Below are 24,236 nucleotides of genomic sequence, written 5' to 3'. Positions count from 1 at the left end.
GACAGAAGATAAGTAAGGAGACAAAGGGACTGAACAACACAATAGAACAGATAGACCTAACGCACATCTACAGAACTCTACACCCAAAAGCAACAGAATACACATTCTTCTCAAGTGCACATGGAACATTTTCAAGAGTAGATCATATACTAGGACACAAAAAGAGCTTCAGTAAATTCAAAAAGATTGAAATTGTACCAACCAGTTTCTCAGACCACAGAGGTGTGAAACTAGAAATAAATTTCACAAAGAAAGTGAAAAATCCCAGAAGCACATGGAGGCTTCACAACATGCTCCTAAATAACCAATGGATCAATGACCAAATAAAAACAGAGATCAAGCAATATAGAGAAATGACAAAAATAATTCAACACCACACAATCTGTGGGATGTACCCAAAACTGTGCTAAGAGGACCGTATATTGCAATATAGTCCTACCTCAAGAAAGAACAATCCCATAGAAGCAGTCTAAACTCATAATTAATTAAACTAGAAAAAGAACAACAAATGAGGCCCAGTCAGTAGAAGGAGGGACATTAAATTTCAGAGAGGATATAAATAATATTGAGAAAAATAAAACAATAGAAAGAATCAATGAAAACAAGAGCTGGTTCTTCGAGAAAATAAACAAAATAGATAAACTGCTTGCCAGACTTATCAAGAAAAGAAGAGAGTCTACACACATAAACAGAATGAGAATTGAGAAAGGAAAAGTCACTACGGACATCACAGAAATACAAGGAATTATTATAGAATACTATGAAAAATTATATGCTAACAAATTGGATGACCTAGAAGAAATGGACACCTTTCTAGAAAAATACAACCTTCCAATGCTGACCAAGGAAAAACAGAAAATCTGAACAGACCAATTACAAGCAAAGAAATTGAACTGGTAATCAAAAACCTATCTTAAGAACAAAACTCCCCAACCAGATGGCTTCACTGCTGAATTTTATCAAACGTTTACTGAAGACCTAATACCCATTCTCCTTAAAGTTTTCCAAAAAATAAAAGAGGATGGAATACTCCCAAACTCATTCAATGAGGGTAGCTTCACCCTAATACCAAAACCAGGCAAAGACACCACACAAAAAGAAAATTACAGACCAATATCCGTGATGAGCATAGATGCAAAAATGCTCAACAAGATATTAGCAAATCGAATTTAAATATACATCAAAAAGATCATCCATCATGATCAAGTAGAATTTATGCCAGGGATGCAAGGATGGCACAACATTCGAAAATCCATCAACATCATCCACCACATCAACAAAACAAAGGAGAAAAACCACATAATCATCTCCATATATGCTGAAAAAGCATTTTACAAAATTCAACATCCATTCATGATAAAAACTCTCAACAAAATAGGTATAGAGGGAAAGTACCTCAACATAATAAAGGCCATGTATGACAAGCCCACACCCAACATTATACTTCACAGTGAGAAGCTGAATGCTTTTCCTTTAAGATCGGGAAAAATACAAGGATGCCCACTCTCCGCACTTCTATTCAAAATAGTACTGGAGGTCCTAGCCACGGCAATCAGACAACACAAAGAAATAAAAGGCATCCAGATTGACCAGGAAGAAGTTAAATTGTTCCTGTTTGCAGATGATATTGTACATAGAGAACCCTAAAGAATCCACTCCAAAACTACTAGATCTAATATCTGAATTCTGCAAAGTTGGTGGATACAAAATTAATACACAGAAATCTGTTGCATTCCTATACACTAACAGTGAACTAGCAGTGAGAGAAATCAGGAAAATAATTCCATTCTCAATTACATCAAAAAAAAATAAAATATCTAGGAATAAACCAAACCAAGGAAGTGAAAGACCTATACTCTGAAAACTACAAGACTGTTATGAGAGAAATTATAGAAAATACCAATAAATGGAAACACATCCCATGCTCATGGATAGGAAGAATTAATATGGTCAAAATAGCCATCCTGCCTAAAGCAATCTATAGATTCAGTGCAATTCCTATCAAAATACCAACAGCATTCTTCAATGAACTAGAGAAAATCATTCTAAACTTCATATGGAACCACAAACGACCTCGAATACCCAAAGTAATCCTGAGAAGGAAGAATAAAGCAGGGGGAATTATGCTCCCCAACTTCAAGCTCTACTACAAAGTCACAGTAATCAACACAATTTGGTACTAGCACAAGAACAGAACAGTAGACCAGTGGAACAGACTAGAGAGCCCTGATATAAATCCAACCTTATATGGTCAATTAATATATGATAAAGGAACCACAGACATACAATAGGGAAATGACAGCCTTTTCAACAGCTGGTGTTGGCAGAACTGGACAGCTACTTGCCAGAGAATGAAACTGGATTATTGTTTAACCCCATAAAGAAAAATAAACTCCAAATGGATTAAAGACTTGAATGTAAGTCATGAAACCATAAAACTCCTGGAAGACAACATAGGCAAACATCTCCTGAATATAAACATGAGCAACTTCTTCCTGAACCCACCTCTTCGAGAAATGGAAACAAATGCAAAAATGAAATAGGACTACATCAAACTAAAACGTTTTTGTATGGCAAAGGACATTATCAACAAATCAAAAAGGCATCCTACAGTATGGGAGAATATATTTGTGAATGACATATCCGACAAGGGGTTAACATCCAAAATATATAAAGAACTTAACACACCTCAACACCCAAAAAGCAAATCACCTGATTAACAAATGAGCAGAGGATATGAAGAGGCAGTTCTCCAAGGAAGAAATTCAGGTGGCCAACAGACACATGAAAAGATGCTCCACATCACTAATCATCAGGGGAATGCAACTTAAAACCACAATGAGATATCACCTCACACCAGTGAGGATGGCCAGTATTGAAAAGACTAAGAACAACAAATGCTGGCAAGGATGTGGGGAAATGGGAGCCCTCCTACACTGCTGGTCAGAATGTAAGCTAGTTCAACCATTGTGGAAAGCAATATGGAGGGTCTTCAAAAAACTAAAAATAGAAGTACCATTTGACCCTGGAATCACACTCCTTGGAATATACCCAAAGAATACAACTTCTCAGATTCAAAAAAACATATAAACCCCTATGTTTTTCGCAGCACTTTTTACAATAGCCAAGATATGGAAGCAACCTAAGTGTCCATTAGTAGATGAATGGATAAAGAAGATATGGTACATATATATAATGGAATACTATTCATCTATAAGCAAGAATCAAATCCTCCCATTTGCAACAACATGGGTGGAGCTGGAGGACATTATGCTCAGTGAAATAAGCTAGGCGGGCAAAGACAAATGCCAAATGATTTCCCTCATTTGTGGAGTATAACTGTGCAGCAACACTGAAGGAACAAAATGGCAGCAGACTCGGAGACTCCAAGAATGAACTAGTTGTTACCAAAGGGGAGGGGTGTGGCAAAGTGGGTGGGGAGGGAGGTAGAAGGGGACTGAATAGTATTATGTCATGTTTAGGACACATGGTGTGGGCGATCACTGGGAGAAAAGTGTATCACAGAGAATGGACATAGTGGATCTCTGGAAAGTTGCTGCACTGATGGACAGTGACTGCATTGGGTTATGGGTAGGGACTTGATGATATGGGTAAATGTATTAACCACGATGTTTTTTCATGTGTATCCTTCGTAAGTATATCAATCATACCTTAATAAAAAAAAATTTTTAAGTAATATAAATAAACAGCAGGAGTGCATAAAAATACATTGTAGAGATGGTTTGTTGGAGGTCAATTCCCTCACCTTTTGCTTATCTGTAAATTGTTTAATTCTTCCTTTAGATTTAAATGATAATCTTTCTGCATGTAGTATTCTTGTCTCGAGGGTCTTGTTTCTTTGGCCTGTAAGGTTTCTGCTGAGAGGTCTGGTGATATCCTCATCAGTTTTCTTTTGTATGTGATCTTTTTTCTCTCTTTGGCTTCTTTCAATACTCTGTCCTTGTCTTTGATCTTTGCCATTATCATTATTATATGTCTTAGTGTTGTCCTCCTTGGGTCTCTTGTTTGGGGAGATCTGTTGACTTCCATGGTCTGAGAGACTATTTCCTTCCCGAGATTGTGGTAGTTTTCAGCAATTATTTCTTCAAAGAGACTTTCTATCCCTTTTTCTCTCTCTTCTTCTACTGGTACCCCTATTATGCAAATTTTTTTCTGTTTGGATTGGTCTCAATTCTCTTTATATTCTTTAATTCCTAGAGATCTTTTTATCTCTCTCTGCCTCATCTTCTCTGTATTCCTGTTCTCTGATTTCTATTCCATTACCAGTCTGTTCCACCTCATCCATTCTGCTCTTAAATCCTTCCATTATTTGTTTCATTTCTGTCATCTCCCTCTGGAATTCATCCCTTAGCTCTTGCATATTTCTCTGTAGCTCTATCAGCATGCTTATGACTTTAATTTTGAAATCTTTTTCAGTAAGATTGGTGATTTCTGTCTCACCAGGCCTTCTTACTGGTGTTTGAGGGATTTTGGACTGAACAAGGTTCTTCTGCCTTTTCATGGTGATGGGGGTGGTCGCTGCTGAGTGGCACATGTGTCAGCTGGGATAACAAAGTCCCTTCCTGCTTTCCCATCGCCTTGCCTGTCTCTGCTCTCTGTGCTGTTTAACAGAGAGCAGCCTCTGGGTTAATCCCCTAGCCTCTGAGGGCGTGGTGGCCTTGTAGATGGCCTAGGGCACTGGCAGGGGTTGCAGGCCAGTGGATTGTGTTCTGCCACAAGAACGGAGACCCTTCTTGCTTCGTGAACTCTGCGCCCATCTCCATGGTCTGTGCTGGTCAATTGCATGCAGGGAGCAGCCTCTTGGTTAATCCCGTGAGCTGCTGTGGGCAGGGCAGCCCTTGGTATGGCCAAGGGCACTAGCATCAGTCGCAGGCGAGTGACATGTTCAGCCACGAGAACAAAGCCCCTTCGTGCTTCCGACTCCGTGCCCGTCTCCTCTGTCTGTGCCGGTCACCCATGCACAGGGAGCCCTTCTGGTTCTGGGCCAGTTAGACGCATACAGGGAGAAACCTCTGGGTTATGCTGTGTGGTTGCTGTAGGCGGGGCTGCTCCCCTGGTGTACTGCAGCAATGGCGGGTCAGCAGTTTGCGTGAACTGCCAGCGGGGGGAGAGGAACATCAGGCTACTTAATGCCATGAGGGGGTTCGCAGCTCTGCTGCCACCCAGGGTTGAAATTCCGTAAGGTTCGCAGCCTGCTACACTGAGTGTGCCAGGCGATTTAAACCTTTGTCCTTTACGACTTTTAAAGTGCCTGTTTTTCTTTTGTCCCAGGGCACCCGGCTGTGGGAACCTGTTCACATTCTTAGTCTCGGATTTTGCTTTTCCACTCCTCTAATATCAGTGCACCATGCAATGTGTGTCTTTGCTCCCAGGGCAGATTAGTAGGGCTGGTTATTTAGCAGTCCTGTGCTTCCACTCCTTCCCCACTCTGATTCTTTTCCTCTTCCCAGTGAGCTGGGGTGGGGGGAGTTCTCGGGTCCATCCATGTCACAGATGTGTATCTTACCCTTTTCCATGAGATGTTGGGTTCTTGAAGATATAGCCTGGCCCATGTACTGTGTATCATCTTGTCACTCTTTTAGGAAAGGTGTATTTGCTGTATTTTCAAAATACATATGTTTTTGGGAGGAGATTTCCACCACCCTACTCTCGCCGCCAACTTGAGAATCCCAGGTAATGTGTTTTAGTAGAAACAGAATTGACTTTGGTGTCAGTCTGACCCAGGTTCCTATTTCCCAGCTCTGTAGCCCGAAGCATGGCACCTTAACTTCTCTAATCCTCAGTTTCCTCATCTGTAAAATGGGGCTTACCATGCCTACATGGTCAGGTTGTGATGATGAGAAAGATGGTGTCATACTTTGCACTATGCCTGCCTGGTACAAGGGCAATGCATGCTCATTCATTGACTTTTGTGAGAGGTATGCTGGAAGAAAATATCAGCAGGGAACATCATAAAAGTACTACCCTGAGCCATTTGGAGTTCATCATAACTCTAGGCATAAATACGTTGCATTGCAGAGTAAGGCTTTTTGGTTCCTTTGCATGGATATCAAACAAATACAGACTTTGCTATCTGCTTATCAGTGTTCCCTTGTGTGACTTAATGTGTGATATGACTACTGTGACTAGACTCTCTTTGCATAGCCTAGCAAAAGCTTAATGCTTTGAAACTCTTATCAGACTCCAGAAAACTACCATTCCTTTACAACTTAAATGAAAGAGTAGGTCAGTTGTGTTCAACAAAATTATCAAGGTCCACAGGCTCCAGAGTCCAAATCCAGGCTTCACTCCTTCCAGCCACTCCTTCCAGCCATGTGATCTTAGGGATAGAAATGTAAAATTGTGATAATAGTAATAGGTATGGCCTCATAAGATTGTTTTGAGTATTAAATGAGCTAATGCATATAAAGTACTTGGAGCATTGCTTAGCACATAGTGCATGTTCAGTATCTGTTAACCATTATTACTCATGTTAGTATGGTCCAGGTCTTACGTGGGAGCCAGGAATACAGAGAGAAATAAGGTCTCTGTAGCCAAGGGATTTAATGTGGTAGAGCCAATATACAGATAATTTTTCAGTGTGCTATACATGCAGCAATAGAGGCATGCTCAGTAAGGGCATTTAATGATCTACCTCTATTGCATAAAAATTAGCTCTCCCCTGGTAGAAGCCTGGTACAGTGGAAATTGTGCATTCTGGAGTCAGATCAGCGTGGGCTTGAATCCTCTCTACACTTACTCATTATGCAACTTTGGGGGCAGCCAAGCTCACAGACTTAGTTTTCCCATTTCTAAAGTAAGGTGAAGTTTCTGACTCCTACCTGTTGGAAGTGCCCTATTTTGGTGCCCTGTGGCCTGACGTGCTGCTAAGAGAGAAAGCAAAGATTTTTTTAAAAGCATTCTATGATTTATATTTGGAGGTTAGTTATATTTTATTTAACCTTTCTGGGTCTATTTCCATGTGTAAATTTTTTCATCCATACCTACCTTACCCACAGTTGTTGGAATGATGGGATAATACAGGTAAAGTATGTGTGGTGTATGGAAGGTGCTGAGCAATAAATAATAGCTTTATTATCTTTCTAATGAAGGTTTCTTCTGTTATTGTTTAAAGTAAAAACTTAACATATACCATGTTAATTTCAGTATTGTTTTTAGGAGCCTCAGCCACAGTTTTATGAAAGGAGTATAAAAAGGCTGGGTATTTGAATGAACACATGGATAATGCTCTCTGTGTTTATAGGAATAATCAAGTTCTAGGCTAGGAGAGGCTTTTTCTGTTTTGTTTTTGAAGAGTATTCTCTTCAGCCATATATAATCTTAAATTTCAACAAACAGGAAAATTTAGTTACTAACCTTCTGAACTTAACACCCAAGTACAGGTCAGCTTCTGTTGCATGACATGTTCATCTCTTCTTTCCTCCTAGGTCTTTCAGAGCCTTGAGGATCACCATTTGGAGGTGGTTGCTTTTTTCAGGGAAAATGGCTTCCATGGCCTTCTTGCCCATGACTCCGAGTATGCTCTGTACAATATTCCCTCTTACTACAGTTCCCATGCTCTGAAGCTGAGCTGGAATGGGAAGAACCTCACTACCAACCAGTTCCTGATTCAGGAGGTGGCCAAGCAACTGGGCCTGAAACGGATGAATTTTCCCATATTTGCTGCACTGTTAGGTAGGTAGTTCAAAGAACAGACTCCAGAAATTGGTAAAGTTTCCTCTCCCAGTGTTGAGGTGAAAAGCAAAGCGATTTAGCCTATCATTATTGGGTTTATCTTCTTAAAGTGCACATGCCAAACACTGTGCTGGGGAGAACAGCAGGCTTTTGGGCTTCATACTAGAAACTCAGCATGTTTGACTTATGAAATAATACATCATATTCCACAACATTATTTTGATTTTTGAGAAACTTTTTCCTATTGTTATATCCCATAAGTATTTTGTGCAGAGTAGTATCTTAGGCCAAATGTTTTGCTAGCCCTAAACAACTTTAGTTCCCCACACAAACCATTAGCGTTTCTTCCCCAAGTGTCTAAAGTTAGATCAAGAATACAAATGGCTTGTTCTTCCTTTTGTTTCTGTTGTGTTCACATTTTATTATGAAATTTTCCAGACATATAGTGAAATTGAAAGAATTTTGAACCAAAAGTACTATATCTACCACCTGTATTCTGCCATTAACATTTTATTATACTTTATCATTTATCTATCCATCAATCTGTCTTTTAAAGATGTATTTGGAAATAAATTGCAGAGAGTTTATGTTTTGAGCTGGTTTTCCAAGTACTGACAGTGTGAAGGCTAATATCTGTCATGAAGATTTGAGTTTGGATATTCTAATGGAGTTAACACAAGTTTTAGATTTAGGCCCTGAAGTTATACCTCCTTGGTTTCAGTTTCCTTATCTGTGAAATGTAATAATAATACCTCTTTGTGTTATTGAAAATTTAAATAAGATATATAAAATGCCCATCATTTATTGGGAAGTCAGTATTTGGTGGCTGCTATTATAAAAGGCAGCATGACTAGATAATAGATAATTGCATGGGCTTTGGAGTCAGACAGCCCTTGCTTCATATCCTGGTGTGAGAACTGTGCCACCTTGCACTAAGTCACCAAACTTCTCTGACCTTCAATTTCCTTATCTGTAAAATGGGGATAATAATATTACCATACTCAGTTATTATAAGGATAATACATACAATGCATATGATACATAATAGGTAGTTAACACATAGCTACTGTAGTTATTACATTAAGAATCTATACCTATGTGAATTACTTGATTATTTTCTCTCCCAGAAGCCCTTTCATGGCCTGGAACTTCTAAGAAATCATTTGTATAGCTAATAAATGACAAATGCACTTTATAGGTAACCACATTCTTCCAGATGAGGACCTGGCAGCTTTTCACTGGAGCCTCTTGGGACCTGAACATCCCCTTGCATCACTTAAGGTAATGTGACCCATTTTCTGCCTATATGTCAATGCCTAGGGAACATCAGGTTTTGACTGGAGTTTTGATAGAAGTGCCCATATGCTTGCACTGTCTGACTCCTGTTAACTGGATGAACTGTCCATATTCCTGTCTAAGGCCAACTCCTTCACTTACATGCTAAATCTCATCCCTTCTTGCTAACTTAAGGGCATTTCTCCCCTCTTTCTCCTGCATAATCAGTGTTCTTGTCTTTATTGGCTCTTTGCCAGCAGATGTGTAAGTGTACACCCCTCTTAAAAAAAAAGAACAAAACCTGCTCTTGACTTTTCTCCCTCCACCCAAGCTACTACTCCATATTTCTTCTTCCCTTATCACAAACTCTTCTACAGAATTGTCTATACTTGAACTGTTTACCATCCCTTTCCCCATCCTCTCTTCAGTGTCCTTTGCTGAAATTGCTCTTGAAAAGTCAAGGTATTAATCAACTTCTCTGTTAATAAATCCAATGGCCAGTTCTCAGTGTTCATCTTACTTGACCAATCAGCAGCATCGATCCAGTTGCTCACTCCCTCTACCTTAGAAAACGTTATTCACTTGGCTTTAAGGACATGACTCTCTTTGGGTTTCCTTCCTACTTCAGTGACTGCTGCTCCTATCTCCCTTGCTGCTTCCTTGTATTCTCTACTTCTTCTTAACTTTGGCCTGGAGTTCTATCTTCAGTCCCTTCTCTTTTCTATATACACATGCTGCCTTGGTGATTGATCTCATCCAGTCTCATGCCTTTAAATACCATCTCTCCATTGATGACTCCTAAATATGTCTCTAGCATTGGCCTCCCCCTTGGACTCCATATTTTAATGTTTAATGGCCTACTAAACATTTAAAAAAATACGTCCAAATGGAGACTCCTGATCTTTCCCCTAAACCTCTTCCTCCCAGGCCTTCCCCAGTTTCATTAATGGAAACTTCATCCTTCAAGTTGCTCAAGCTGAACACCTTGGGAGTCAGCCTTGACTTCTCTTTCTCTTTTTCTTTCTCACACCGTGTATTTCCTTTGTCAGCAAATACTATCAGTTCTCCCTTGAAAATATATCTACTTCTATTTTCACTGCTACTTACCCTGATCAAGACACCAGTATTTCTTGCCTGGATTATTATAACACCTTACTAACTTTTTGGTCTTCTGCTTGCACTCTTCCATCCCCCTGCCACCCTGCAGTCTATTCTCAATACAGCAGCCAAGTGATCCTTTTAAAGCTGACTCAGATCATTCTATCTCTATTCATAATCCTCCAATGACATCATATCATATCGATCACCCAGTCTTTACTGTGGCTTTCAAAGCCCTGAACAATGTCTGGCCTCCTGTACAGCTCTGATCTCATCATACCTTTCACGCTTGTAGAACCTTTGTACTTCCCTCTACTTGGAATGCCTTTTCCTCCCACATAGCTGTCTCCTCATTCCTTTAGGTGTTCTCAACTGTCATTTTCTCAGTAGCCTTTACTGATCACCTTATTTAAAATTATATGCATGCGAATACACACACACACACACACATACACACATATTCCCTAGCCCATTCTCTGCTTAGATTTTCTCCATAGCACATCTATACATCTAGCAATACTGCACAGTTTACTTATTTATACTGTGTTTGACTTCCCTCATCCAATCCCAAGACATGTACCTTAGAATGCAAGCTCCTATGAGGGCAGGGTTCTTACCTTGTTCACTGCTGTAGTCCTTGGGCCTAGACAGTGCCTAGTACACAGCAGGCAGTAAATACTTGTTGAAGGAATGGATGGTACAGACTTTTGACTAAACAATTTATGTAAAAAGCTCTTAAGTTTATACCTTTTCACTCAGTAATTTTAGGAAGAACTTGTAATAAATAATTGGAAAGTGGACAAAAATCACAACTACATTTTATTGCAGCATTACAAAAACCTTGATCTTACAAATTTCCAAACATTGGGAAAGTAGAGAAAATAATATATAACAAACTATAGATTGTAACACCTTTCAGCTCCAAATTATCCAGATGTCGCCACCCTTGCTGTTTTTTTTTTAATGCTTTTGCTAATGTATTTTAAAATAAATAAGACTTTAAGGCGTTTCACTCCCATGTTCTTCAATATGTACCCCTAAAACATATGGGCATTTTCCTACATAAGCACAATGCCATTATTACACCTAACAAAAGTAATGATAATTTTTTGGTATCATCTTAATATCCAGTCCATTTTTGTTTTTTCCTGGTTGTCTCAAAAAGGCCTTTTTTTTGGTTAGTTCAAATCAGGACCCAGTCATAGTCCACATTACATTACCTTTGTTAAAAAACGAAATTCAACCACGTGTATTAGAAGACCTAATTGGTTTTATTAAGCAATTTATGAATCAGGGAACAACCCATCTAGTAAGGAGAGAAATGCTCAATGAGGTGTGCAAAATGGAAGGTTTTTATAGACGGGAGGGTGGGGCAAAAAGTTATTAGCAAAGGAAAGATTAGAGATTGTTTCAGGTAAGGTCACCTTCCCCTAGGAGGGTGAGGGGGTCTTCCACAGATGACTTCACTAGTGATCAGGGAGTTCCAGGGTGATTGGCTTAAAAGTCAACTCCTGGGAGAGACTGCAACAGCAATTAAATTAGGTTGGGCATTAAGGCCTGGTTTGGTGACTTGGCCTAGGAGAAGCAGCCCCATGTTGGGCCTGTGCTTTTCTTTTTCACACCTTTGATAGCAAAGAATTGGAAGCAGCCAAAATATATCTTGAAAGGGAGCTGATTCATTACGGCATTGTCATCAGACAGTGGTGATCTATGTAGTAGGATTATGAATGATACGATTTTTATCTTTCTTCATACTTTTTGATCTTTTCCAAGTGTTCAGTACTGAGAATTAAGGGGAAAATCATTGTTAAGGTAAAGATTTTAACTACCTGTCAGTGGATTTACTGAATATGAATTCTGTATCTCACCCCTATCTCACACTTTTTCTTAGCGATCCATCTTTGACATCAGTGTTGCTTGATTTCTTGCCTAGGTCCGAGCTCATCAGCTGGTTCTTCCTCCCTGTGATGTGGTGATCAAAGCTGTTTCTGCGTATGTTAGTTCTATCAAAGACCCTTCAAACCTGGATGTGGTTGGGAAGGATGTTTTCAAACAATCTCAGGTAAGCTAGACTTCACCTTCCTTAAGAGTCACCAGTTTTCTTAGCTTCACCAGTACCACCAACAGATCTGACCTCTTTTGTGTGCTGTCTACCTTCTCTCCTAGTCATTTGTCTTCTCCACACTTACATATTGGAGTCACACTTTCCTTTAGAATATTCAACTAATCCTGGCTTGAAAGTGTCTGTACCTTTTTTCCACTGATTATCAAAGTTATACAAGCTCATTCTGGAAAATTTAGAAAAGAAAAAGAAAAAGTCATCTCAAATCACATTACCCAGAAACAACTTGTTATAGTTATCATTCTGGCATATATCCTTCTACCCTTTTATTGTTTCGATGTATATTGTTATATAAAGGAGGACCTGCTTAGTGAGGTTAATGGGTGATGAAAAAGACTACTTAAAGAAGTCCACGTAAAAAATCTTTCACTGTTAATGAAAAAAAGGGCTTCACTGGGATTTAGTCTTACAACGTGAAACTAAAATTTTAGAAAATAAGTTAGTTTTGTTTTTAACAATTTATATTTGCACTCTGTTTAAAGTTTTAAACTTAAAATTTTATTTTTAATTAACATAGAGTAAAAGTGACTTCTGTATATGTGTGTGTGTACAGGTCTAAGAATTTTTAATATATATGTAGATTTATGTAGTGACCATCAAAAACAGGATGAAAATAGTTGAACCAGCCCCAGAATCTCTCATTCTCTTTTTGTAACCACATGCAAACCTATCTTTAAACTCTTGGCAACTACCAGACTATTCTGTCACTATAGTTATATCTTTTAGAGAACAGCTTATGAGTGCAATCATACAGTGTGTAATCTTTTGAAAATGACATTTTTCATTCAATACAATGCCTTTGAGATTTCACTGTTCTTCTGATCTTCATGAAGATTTTTGCACATTGCAACTATCAATGACTCATTCCTTTTTATTGCCAAGTAACATACATTGTGTGAATATACCACAATTTGTTTATAGATTTACCCCTATAGGATATTTTACTTGTTTCCAATTTTTGGTGTTTTGAATAGAGCTGCAGTAAACATTTGTGTACACATTTTCTATGAACATAAATTTTCATTTTCCTAGTGTAAATACCTAGCTGTGGGAATTCTGGGTCATACAGTATGAATATGTTTAGCTTTATAAGACTCTACCAAACCATTTTCTAGAGTGTCTGTTCCATTCCTCAACAGCACTTGTGATTGTCAGTATTTATTTATTTACTTTTTTGGTATCATTAATCTATAATAACATGAACAACATTATGTTTACTAGACTCCCCCCATCACCAAGTCTCCCCAACAAACCCCATTAAAATCACTGTCCATCAGTGTAGTAAGATACTGTAGAATCACTACGTGTCTTCTCTGTGTTGCACAGCCCTCCCCGTGCTCCCCCCAACATTATACATGCTAATCGTAATGCCTCCTTTCTTTTTTCTCCCCCCTTATCCCTCTCTTTCGACCCATCCTCCCAGTCCCTTCCCTTTGTTAACTGTTAGTCCCTTCTTGGGTTCTATGATTCTGCTGCTGTTTTTGTACCTTCAGTTTTTTTCTTTGTTCTTATACTCCACATATGAGTGAAATCATTTGGTACTTGTCTTTCTCCGCCTGGCTTATTTCACTGAGCATAATCCCCTCTAGCTCCATCCATGTTGTTGCAAATGGTAGGATTTGTTTTCTTCTTATGGCTGAATAATATTCCATTGTGTATATGTACCACATCTTTATACATTCATCTACTGATGGACACTTAGTTTGCTTCCATATCTTGGCTATTGTAAACAGTGCTGCGATAAACATAGGGGTATATATGTCTTTTTCAAACTGGGCTGCTGCATTCTTAGGGAAAATTCCCAGAAGTGGAATTCCTGGGTCAAATGGTATTTCTATTTTGAGCTTTTTGAGGAACCTCCATACTGCTTTCCACAATGGCTGAACTAGTTTACATTCCCACCAGCAGTGTAGGAGGGTTCCCCTTTCTCCACATCCTCGCCAACATTTGTTGTTGTTTGTCTATTGGATGGTGGCGATCCTTACTGCTGTTAGGTTATATCTTATTGTGGTTTTAATTTGCATTTCTCTCATGACTAGCAATGTGGAGCAGCTTTTGTGTGTCTGTTCGCCATCTGAATTTCTTCTTTGGAGAACTGTCTGTTCATATCCTCTGCCCATTTTTTAATTGGATTATTTGCTTTTTGTTTGTTGAGGTGTGTGAGCTCTTTATATATTTTGGATGTCAACCCTTTATCAGATCTGTCATTTATGAATATATTCTCCCATACTGTAGGATGCCTTTTTGTTCTATTGGTGGTGTCCTTTGCTGTACAGAAGCTTTTCACCTTGATATAGTCCCACTTGTTCCTTTTTGTTTTTGTTTCCCTTGCCCAGGGAGATATGTTTATGAAGAAGTCACTCATGTTTACGCCCAAGAGATTTTTGCCTATGTTTTTTTCTAAGAGTTTTATGGTATCATGACTTACATTCAGGTCTTTGATCCATTTTGAATTTACTTTTGTGTATGGGGTTAGACAGTGATCCAGATTCATTCTTTTACATGTAGCTGTCCAGTTTTGCCAACACCAGCTGTTGAAGAGGCTGTCATTTCCCCATTGTATGTCCATGGCTCCTTTATCATATATTAATTGACCATATATGTTTGGGTTAATATCTGGACTCTCTATTCTGTTCCACTGGTCTGTGGCTCTGTTCTTGTGCCAGTACCAAATTCTCTTGATTACTGTGGTTTTGTAGTAGAGCTTAAAGTTGGGAAGCGAGAAGCCCCCTGCTTTATTCTTCGTTCTCATGATTGCTTTGCCTGTTTGGGGTCTTTGTGGTTCCATATGAATTTTAAAACTAATTGTTCCAGTTTCTTGAAGAATGTTGTTGGTATTTTGGTACACATTGCATTGAATCTGTAGATTACATTATGAAGGATGGTCATTTTGACAATAATTCTTCCTATCCAAGAGCATGGGATGAGTTTCCATTTGTTAGTGTCCTCTTTAATTTCTCTTAAGAGTGTCTTGTAGTTTTCAGGGTATAGGTCTTTCACTTCCTTGATTAGGTTAATTGCGAGGTATTTTATTTTTGATAAATTGCAGTTGTGAATGGAATTGTTTTCCTGATTTCTCTTTCTGTGAGTTCATCGTGAGTGTATAGGAAGGCAACAGATTTCTGTGTATTAATTTTGTATCCTGCAACTTTACTGAATTCAGATATTAGATGTAGTAGTTTTAGAATAGATCCTGTAGGGTTTTTTATATACAATATCATATCATCTGCAAATAGTGACAGTTTGACTTCTTCTTTACCAATCTGGATGCCTTGTATTTCTTTGTGTTGTCTGATTGCTGTGGCTAGGACCTCCAGTGCTATGTTGAATAACAGTGAGGAGAGTTGGCATCCCTGTCTTGTTCCCAATCTTAGAGGAAAAGCTTTCATGATGTTGGCTGTGGGTTTATTGTATACATCCTTTATTATGTTGAGGTACTTGCCCTCTATATTCATTTTGTTGAGAGTTTTTATCATGAATGAATGTTGGATTTTGTCGAATGCTTTTTCAGCGTCTATGGAGATGATCATGTGGTTTCTGTCCTTCTTTTTGTTGATGTGGTGGATGATGTTGATGGATTTTCGAATGTTGTACCATCCTTGCATCCCTGAGATGAATCCCACTTGATCATGGTGTATTATCCTCTTGAAGTATTTTTGAGTTCTGTTTGCTAATATTTTTTGAGTATTTTTGCATCTATGCTCATCAGGGATATTGTTGTGTAATTTTATTTTTTGGTGGGTTCTTTGCCTGGTTTTGGTATTAGAGTGATGCTGGCTTCATGGAATGAGTTTGGAAGTATTCCCTCCTCTTTTATTTTTTGGAAAACTTTAAGGAGAATGGGTATTATGTCTTCTCTATGTGTCTGATAAACTTCAGCGGTGAGTTCATCTGGTCCAGGAGTTTTGTTCTTGGGCAGTTTTTTTATTACCTATTCAATTTCTTTGCTGGTAATTCATCTCTTTAGATTTTCTGTTTCTTCCTTGGTCTGTCTTGGAAGGTTGTATTTTTCTAGGAAGTTGTCCTTTTCTTCTAGACTTTCCAACTTGCTAGCATATAGATTCTCAGTATTCTCTAATCATTTTTTGTATTTCTGTGGGGTCCATCGTGATTTTTCCTTTCTCATATCTGGTTCTGTTCATGTTTGTATATTCTCTTTTTTTCTTAATAAGTCTGGCTTGGGGCTTATCTCTTTTACTTATTCAGAGAACCAGCCCTTGGTTTCATTGATTTTTTTTCTATTGTTTTATTCTTCTCAGTTTTATTTATTTCTTCTCTGATCTTCATTATGTTCCTCCTTCTGCTGACTTTGGCCCTCTTTTGTTCTTCTTTTTCCAGTTTCAATAATGGTTACTTCAAACTATTCATTTGGGATTGTTCTTCCTTCTTTAAATAGGCCTGGATTGCTATATACTTTCCTCTTTGAACTGCCTTCTCTGCGTCCCACGGAAGTTGGGTCTTTATGCTTTCGTTGTCATTTGTTTCCATATATTACCTAATCTGTTTTAGTTTTGTCATTGATCCATTGATTAATTAGAAGCATGTTGTTAAGCCTCTATGTGTTTGTGAGCCTTTTTGTTTTCTTTGTACAATTTATTTCTACTTTTTTGCCTTTGTGGTCTGAGAAGATGGTTGGTAGAATTTCAGTCTTTTTGAATTTACTGAGGCTCTTTTTGTGGCCCAGTATGTGGTCTATTCTGGAAAATGTTCCATGTGCACTTGAGAAGAATGTGTATCCTGCCGCTTTTGGGTGTAGAGTTCTGTAGATGTCTGTTATGTCCATCTGTTCTAGTGTGTTGTTCAGTGCGTCTGTGTCCTTATTTTCTGTCTGGTGGATCTGTCTTTTGGAGTGAGTGGTGTGTTAAAGTCTCCTAGAACGAATACATTGCATTCTATTTCCTCCTTTAATTCTGTTAGTGTTTGTATGACATATGTTGGTGCTCCTGTATTTGGTGCATATATATTTATAATGATTATATCCCCTTGTTGAACTGACCCCTTTATCATTATGTAATGTCCTTCTTTATCTCTTGTTACTTTCTCTGTTTTGAAATCTATTTTGTCTGATACAAGTACTGCAATACCTGCTTTTTTCTCCCTACTGTTTGCATGAAATATCTTTTTCCATCCCTTGACTTTTGGTCTGTGTATGTCTTTGGGTTTGAGGTGAGTCTCTTGTAAGCAGCATATAGATGGGTCTTGCTTTTTTATCCATTCTATTACTCTGTGTCTTTTGATAGGTGCATTCAGTCCATTTACATTTAGAGTGATTATTGAAAGATATGTACTTACTGCCATTGCACGCTTTAGATTCGTGGTTACCAAAGGTTTGAGGGTAGGTTCTTTACTATCTAGCCATATAACTTAACTCTGTTATTGAGCTATTATAAACACAGTCTGATGATTCTTTATTTCTCTCCCTTCTTATTCCTCCTCCTCCATTCTTTATATGTTAGGTGTTTTATTCTGTACTCTTTTGGGTTTCCTTTGACTGCTTTTGTGAGTAGTTGATTTTATTTATTTGCGTTTAGTTAGTATTTGGTTGGTCTGCTTTCTTTGGTGATTTTATTTTCTCTGATGACATCTATTTAGTCTTAGGAGTGCTTCCATCTGTAGCAGTCCCTTTAAAATATCTTGTAGAGGTGGTTTGTGGGAGGCAAATTCCCTCAACTTTTGTTTGTCTGGAAATTGTTTAATTCCTCCTTCATATTTAAATGGCAATCGTACTGGATACAGTATTCTTGGTTCAAGGCCCTTCTGTTTCATTGCATTAAATATAACATGCCATTGCCTTCTGGCCTGTAAGGTTTCTGTTGAGAGGTCTGATGATAGCCTGATGGATTTTCCTTTGTAGGTGACCTTTTTTCTCTCTGGCTGCCTTTAAAACTCTGTCCTTGTCTTTGATGTTTGCCATTTTAATTAGTATATGTCTTGGTGTTGTCCTCCTTGGGTGCATTGTGTTGGGAGTTCTGTGGGCCTCCATAGTCTGAGAGACTATTTCCTCCCCCAGTTTGGGGAAGTTTTCAGCAATTATTTCTTCAAAGACACTTTCTGTCCCTTTTTCTCTTTCCTGGTACTCCTATAATGCAAATATTGTTTCATTTGGATTGGTCACAGAGTTCTCTTAAATCTTCTTTTATTCCTGGAGATCCTTTTATCTTTCTCTGCCTCAGCTTCTCTGTATTCCTGTTCTCTGATTTCTATTCCATTAACGGCCTCTTGCACCTCATCTAGTCTGCTCTTAAGTCCTTCCAGAGATTATTTTATTTCTGTATTCTCCCTCCCTACTTGCTCCCTTAGCTCTTGTGTATTTCTCTGCAGGTCCATCAGCATTGTTATGACCTTTATTTTGAGTTCTTTTTTCAGGAAGATTGGTTAAATCTATCTCCCCAGGCCCTCTCTCAGGGTTTGTCTGGGTAATTCTGGACTGGACCAAGTTCTTCTGCCTTTTCATGGCAATAGAGGTAGCTGTATGCAGGTAGCACATCTGTCAACTGGGAGAACAAAGTTGCTTCCTGTTTACTGTTCGCCTTGCCCTTCTCTGCTGCCTGTGTCGGTTTCCCGCATTCCTGGAGTACTCTTCGGATTACTTCCCTAAGCTGCCGTGTGTGGGGTCACCCTCAGGGTAGCCCAGAGCCCTGCGGGGCATGGTACGTGCGCCTGGTGTGCTCTCCTGTGATTGTGGCACTTCTTTGTGCCTTGCCCCCATTTCTTCTGTTTGTGCCAGGCAGCTACGTGCTGCCAGCAGCCTTTGGGTCTGGCCTGGGCGTCTGCATGCCGGGAGGAGATTCTGGGCAGCTGCCGGGGGCACGGCCGCTCCTGGGCCGCTCCGCCACCACCGCCACTGGCTCGTGCGCCCGCTCCCAGGCTGCTCCGCCACCACTGCTCTCAGTCTACTCAGCCGCTGTGTTGGTGGCCGCACCGGCTAAGGGAACGTCTGGCAGGCTGCTTATAGCCGTGAGGGCCTTCAGAGCTGTGCTGCCGTGCAGGTGGTTAGGGCACCTGGAGTTCCCCAGGATTCCCAGCTTCTGGCCTGAGTGCGCCAGCATGATTCCATCCAGCTGTGAGGTCCCTGCCCCTTTAAGACTTTCAAAAAGCACTCGCTTTTCTTTTGTCCCAGGGGAGCCGGTTGCGTGGTCCCACTTGCAGATTTTTCTTTTCTGTTTCTCTAATATCCAGTTTCTGCACTCCCAGTGTGGATTACTAGACATGGTTTTTTAGCCGTCCTGGGCTCCCACTCCCTCCCTGCTCCGACTCCTTTCCTCCCACCAGTGAGCTGGGGTGGGGGTAGTGCTCGGGTCCTGCTGGGCCGCGGCTTGTATCTTACCCCCTTCATGTGATGTTAAGTTCTCACAGATGTAGATGTAGCCTGGGTGTTGTACTGTATCTTCTGGTCTCTCTTTTAGGAATAGTTGTATTTGTTGTATTTTCAAAAATATATATGCTTTTGGGAGGAGATTCCGCTGCCCTACTCACGCCGCTATCTTGGATCCTCCCTCTGTCAGTATTTTTTTAATAGCTATTCTAATTGCTGTGTAGTGCTAGCTCATCATAATTTGAATTTGTATTTCCCAAGTGACTAATGATGAACATTTTTTATGGTGCTTATTTGCCCACTATGTATCCTCTTTCATGAATTGTCTATTTATTATCAGTCTTCTGCCCATTTTTCAATTGGTTTATTGTGAGTATTGAAAGTCCTTTGTCAGATACCTGGTTTGCAAATATTTTCTCCCAGACTTTAGTTTGTCTTTTTATTCTTTTAACAGTGTCTTTTGCAAAGAAAAGTTTTAAATTTTTATCAATTTTTATATTTTTTGGATCATGCTTTTGATGTCATTTCTAGGAACTCTTGGCCTAATTGTAGGCATTACAGTATTGTCCTATTTTCTTCTAAAAATTGTATAGTTTCATATTATACAACAAATCATCCATTTCAAGTTTATATTTTATGTAAAGTGTGAGGTGTGTGTGTATGTTTGTATATGTATGTCCAATTGTTTCAGCAAAGCTTGTTGAAAGACTATCCTTTCTCCTCTGAACTGCCTTTGTCAAAATTAGTTGTCCATATTTGTATGGGTTTATTCCTGGACTCTATTCTCTTCAGTTGACTTGTGTGTCTATCCCTTTGCCAATAGCACACTATCGTGAATACTGTAGATTTATGGTAAATCTTAAAATGGGTAAAGATTTCCTCCATTTTATCTTTTAAAAATTATTGTGTCTATTTTATTCATTTGTCTTCCCTTATAAATTTTATATCAATCTTGTCCAAATCTATTTTTAAAAATCCTGCTGAGATTTTAATTATAATTCCTTTAAATATATTAGTGAGTCTTCATGAGTACTCATGAGTACAACATGCCTGTCCATTTAGGTCGTCTTTGATTTCTTTCATCAACATTTTTTAGTTTTTAGCATATAAGTCATATACCTTTTTAAAATATTTATACTTAAATGTTTCATATTTGAGACACCTATTGTAAAAGAAATTGTTCATTTCAATTTCTAATTATTTATTGCTAGTATATAAAAATAGGATTTATTTTTGTGTGTGTTGACCTTGTATCCTGCAAGCTTTTTAAGCTCACTAGTTTTCTGGTACATTTTTGGGGGGGTATTTTCTATGTAGGTAGTCATGTTGTCTGTGAATAGGGACAGTTTTATATCTTTTCCAGTCTGTATACCATTTTTTCTTAACTGCACTGTCTAGGGTTTTCAAATAGTGTTGAATAGGAGTGCTGAGAGGATATTCTTCTTCCTGATCTTTGGGGAAATGAGTCAGCATTAAGTGTACTGTTAGCTGTAGGTTTTATAGATGCATGTTATCAGGTTGAGTAAGTTCTCTTCTATTCCTAGTTTACTGAAATATTTTATAATTAATGGGTGGTGTATTTCTCAAATGCATTTTTTGCATCAATTGACACTATCATGTAGTTTTTCTTCTTCACTCCACTGATTTTTAAATATCAAACCATCTTTGCATTCCCAAGATGTGGTCAAGGTGTGTTATTCATTCTTTATATTTCTGGATTTGAATTACTAGTACTTTATTGAGTATTTTTGCAATAATCCTGAGGGATATTGGTCTGTAGTAATTTTGTGCTATCTTTTTCTGGTTTTCATATAAGGGTAATACTGGAGTTATAAAATGAGTTGGCAATTACTCCGTCCTCTTCTGTTTTCTGGAAAAGATGTATAAAATTGGTGTTCTTCATTTCATAGAATTTTCCAGTGATAATCTGGCATAGATTTCTTTGAGTTTATCCTGTTTAGAGTTTGCTGAGCTTCTTGAATTTCTAAATATGTCTTTCACTAAATTTGAGAACTTTTCAGCTCTTATTACTTCAAATAAGTATTCTGTTCCACATTTTCCTTTCCTTCCGTGACTACAATACCAGCAGTGTTTAGACCTTCTGGCATCATACTGTAGATCCTTGAGGCGGTGGTTGGGTTTTTTTTCCTCTCTTTCTCTCTGTTTTTTACACTATATAATTTCTATTGATTTCTCATCAACTTCACCAACTCTTCCTTATTCATCTCTGTTCTTCTGTAGAGCCTATCTAGGGAGGTTTTTCTTTAATTTTGGTTACATATTTTTAAGTTCTAAAATTTCCATTTGGTTCTTCTTTAGGAATTATTTTTCTTTGCTGAGACTCTCTTTGTTTCAAAAGTGTTCCTCTTACTGTCAAGCATTTTTATAAAGCTGCTTTAAAGTCATTGTCACATAATTCCAATATGTATATCATCTCAGTATTGGCATCTATTGATTGAATTTTTCCATTCAAGTTAAGATTTTCCTGTTTCTGCCCAGGCCAAGTAATTTTAGATTTTATCTTAGACATATTTAATACTATGCTATAAGATTATTGGTCTTGTTTAGTGTGATGGGGAATGTTGATTGTTTTGTGTGAGGAGGCAATTGACCCAGTTAGGTTCAGACCACAAGTTCTCACCATCTTTCTGTGGGCTGTGGTTTCAGTGACAGTGCAGTTTTCGAAGGCTTTGCAAACCTCCTCTTTGGATTGGTCTGGTGTGTATGCTATCCAATGGCCAATCTGGTACATGGGCATTGATTTATCTCTTCATTTCTCAGTGTTTGGTCTAGTGTTTAGTTTCAGATCCATACATGTGCCGCTTCCTCTCTGTGATGTTTTCTGTACTTCCTGGTTCATTGGGCCACTTTTTCAGTATCAGGATCCAAGTAGCAGGAGGACAAAGAGAATAAGCATTAAAGGCTCACTCCCACCCTTGTAAGATCACTGCTTCTGTGATTAGAGAGGAAAGTTCCCATCATTCAGAGTTCTAGTTTCCTGTTTTTGCCCTGTTGCCACTGCCACCACAGGTTTGCTTTGGGCTGGCACACATGAGAACAGAAAAATAAGAAAGAAAGAAAAATTGTGTTTCCATTACACTTTCTTGAGTTTTCAGTGACCCCCATTTCTCACTCTTCAGCCAGAACTGGAGAATGTTTCTCCTGGTGCTTTCTCTGTCCACATCAATGGATGCTTCCAGATTTCAGGTAGCATTGTGTCCACACCAGGAGGTACTAGAGGAAAAAGAAATGCCAGATTCATCCTTGGTTCATGGTACTTTGAATTCTCATCTTCTTCCCCAGTGCTCCTTCTACTGTTTAGTTTTCAGAGTTCTTTAATTAGCTGTTCCTAGTTTTTCTAACTACCTTTGATCGGAACAAGGGAATGTGTGCGTATTCCATCTTACCAAGGAAAAAATCAGTGCTTGGTTTTGGGGCATAAGTTTTCCTAAAAAAATTTTGTAATACGACAATCTGTTATTATATTAAACTTCTAGTGCAATCATACAGAGGGTTGTTTTTTATAAAAAGTATACTTTGGTTTTATTTGCCACAAGGACTTATATTCTTTTGGTATTCAAACCATTCTCTTTTTAAGTGCCTCTCCTGACATCATCTTTCTTAATTCTCTCTTCCACCGTTGTTAAACACTAACTCTACCAGATTTTTCCATGGCTATGTCATTCGTCCATGGCTTGTAGCATGATGTGAGTAGTTCTCCATCATTTTCCTTGACTTTAGGATATCCTCACCTTTATGACAGATATGATCATTCACCTTGTTGATTTGCACTTTTTAGCTGTTTGTATGAGACAATTAAGAAGATTCTGACCCCCAAAGAGAGAAATTGACATCTTGGGTATAGATAGATACTAGTTAGTGTTAAGTAGGGATACAGTTTAGATGGAGAATACATTTTCCTTCCAATATTTTTTATTGTGGTAAAATACATAGAACATAAAATTTACCATCTTAGTGATATTAAGTGTACAGTTCAGTGGTATTAAATACATTCATAATGTGTGGCCATCACCATTATCCATCTCCATAACTTTTTCATCTTGTAAAACTGAAACTCTGTACCCATTAAATAATAACTCTCCTTTCCCCCACTGCCAAGCAGCCCCTCGCAACCACCATTCTGCTTTCTGTCTCTATAATTTTGACATTAAATGCTTCATTTAAATGGAATCATACAGTATTTGTCTTTTTGTGGTTGGCTTATTTCACTTAGCATAGTGTCCTCAAGGTTCATTCATGCTGTAGTAGCATGTGTTAGAATTTCCTTCCTTTTTATGGCTGAATAATATTCCATCATGTATAGATGGAGAGAAAAATTTATAACTCTTCAGTTCAGTGGTGAATATGTTTAATGTTACAACTTTCACTTTGTAGCTTCATGAATTTTGGTACTTGGATAATCACTATTCTTAATAACAAGGATCCTCTTTTTCACTTAAAAAAGAAAAGAACAGACAAAGAAAAAGCTTTTGCTTCCAATTCCACCCTGAATATTTTACGGTGTTTCCTTGTCTCCTCTAACTATGTCTTGATGTGGTGGTCATCTCTGTGTAAAAATTTTTAACCTGCTTTTTTCACTTAACATTTCTTAAAACATTTTTCATTGTTGTTGGGTATAATTGTCATAAACATCATTTTATGAAATAATGAACTTCAGTAGACAAGGCCCTATGCTACACACTAGGATATAAATATGAGTTAGCAGTTCTT

At 38.4% G+C, this 24,236-nt stretch overlaps 1 protein-coding gene across 3 annotated transcripts in view; it reads left to right on the top strand.

Annotated features, from left to right (window-relative positions):
* Positions 1 to 24,236, top strand: part of FAM120C (family with sequence similarity 120 member C) — a 144,418-nt gene that overhangs the window by 44,783 nt on the left and 75,399 nt on the right. For all 3 annotated transcript variants that reach the window (XM_073227964.1, XM_073227963.1, XM_037010375.2), the window contains exons 2-4: positions 7,449 to 7,695; positions 8,894 to 8,976; positions 12,002 to 12,130. In XM_073227964.1, coding sequence (XP_073084065.1) covers positions 7,449 to 7,695; positions 8,894 to 8,976; positions 12,002 to 12,130 — 459 coding nt within the window. The remainder of the gene's footprint in view (positions 1 to 7,448; positions 7,696 to 8,893; positions 8,977 to 12,001; positions 12,131 to 24,236) is intronic.

The sequence above is a fragment of the Manis javanica genome, chromosome X, assembly GCF_040802235.1.
Source record: "Manis javanica isolate MJ-LG chromosome X, MJ_LKY, whole genome shotgun sequence".
NCBI lineage: Eukaryota > Metazoa > Chordata > Mammalia > Pholidota > Manidae > Manis > Manis javanica.
This window is presented reverse-complemented; position numbering and strand designations above follow the sequence as displayed.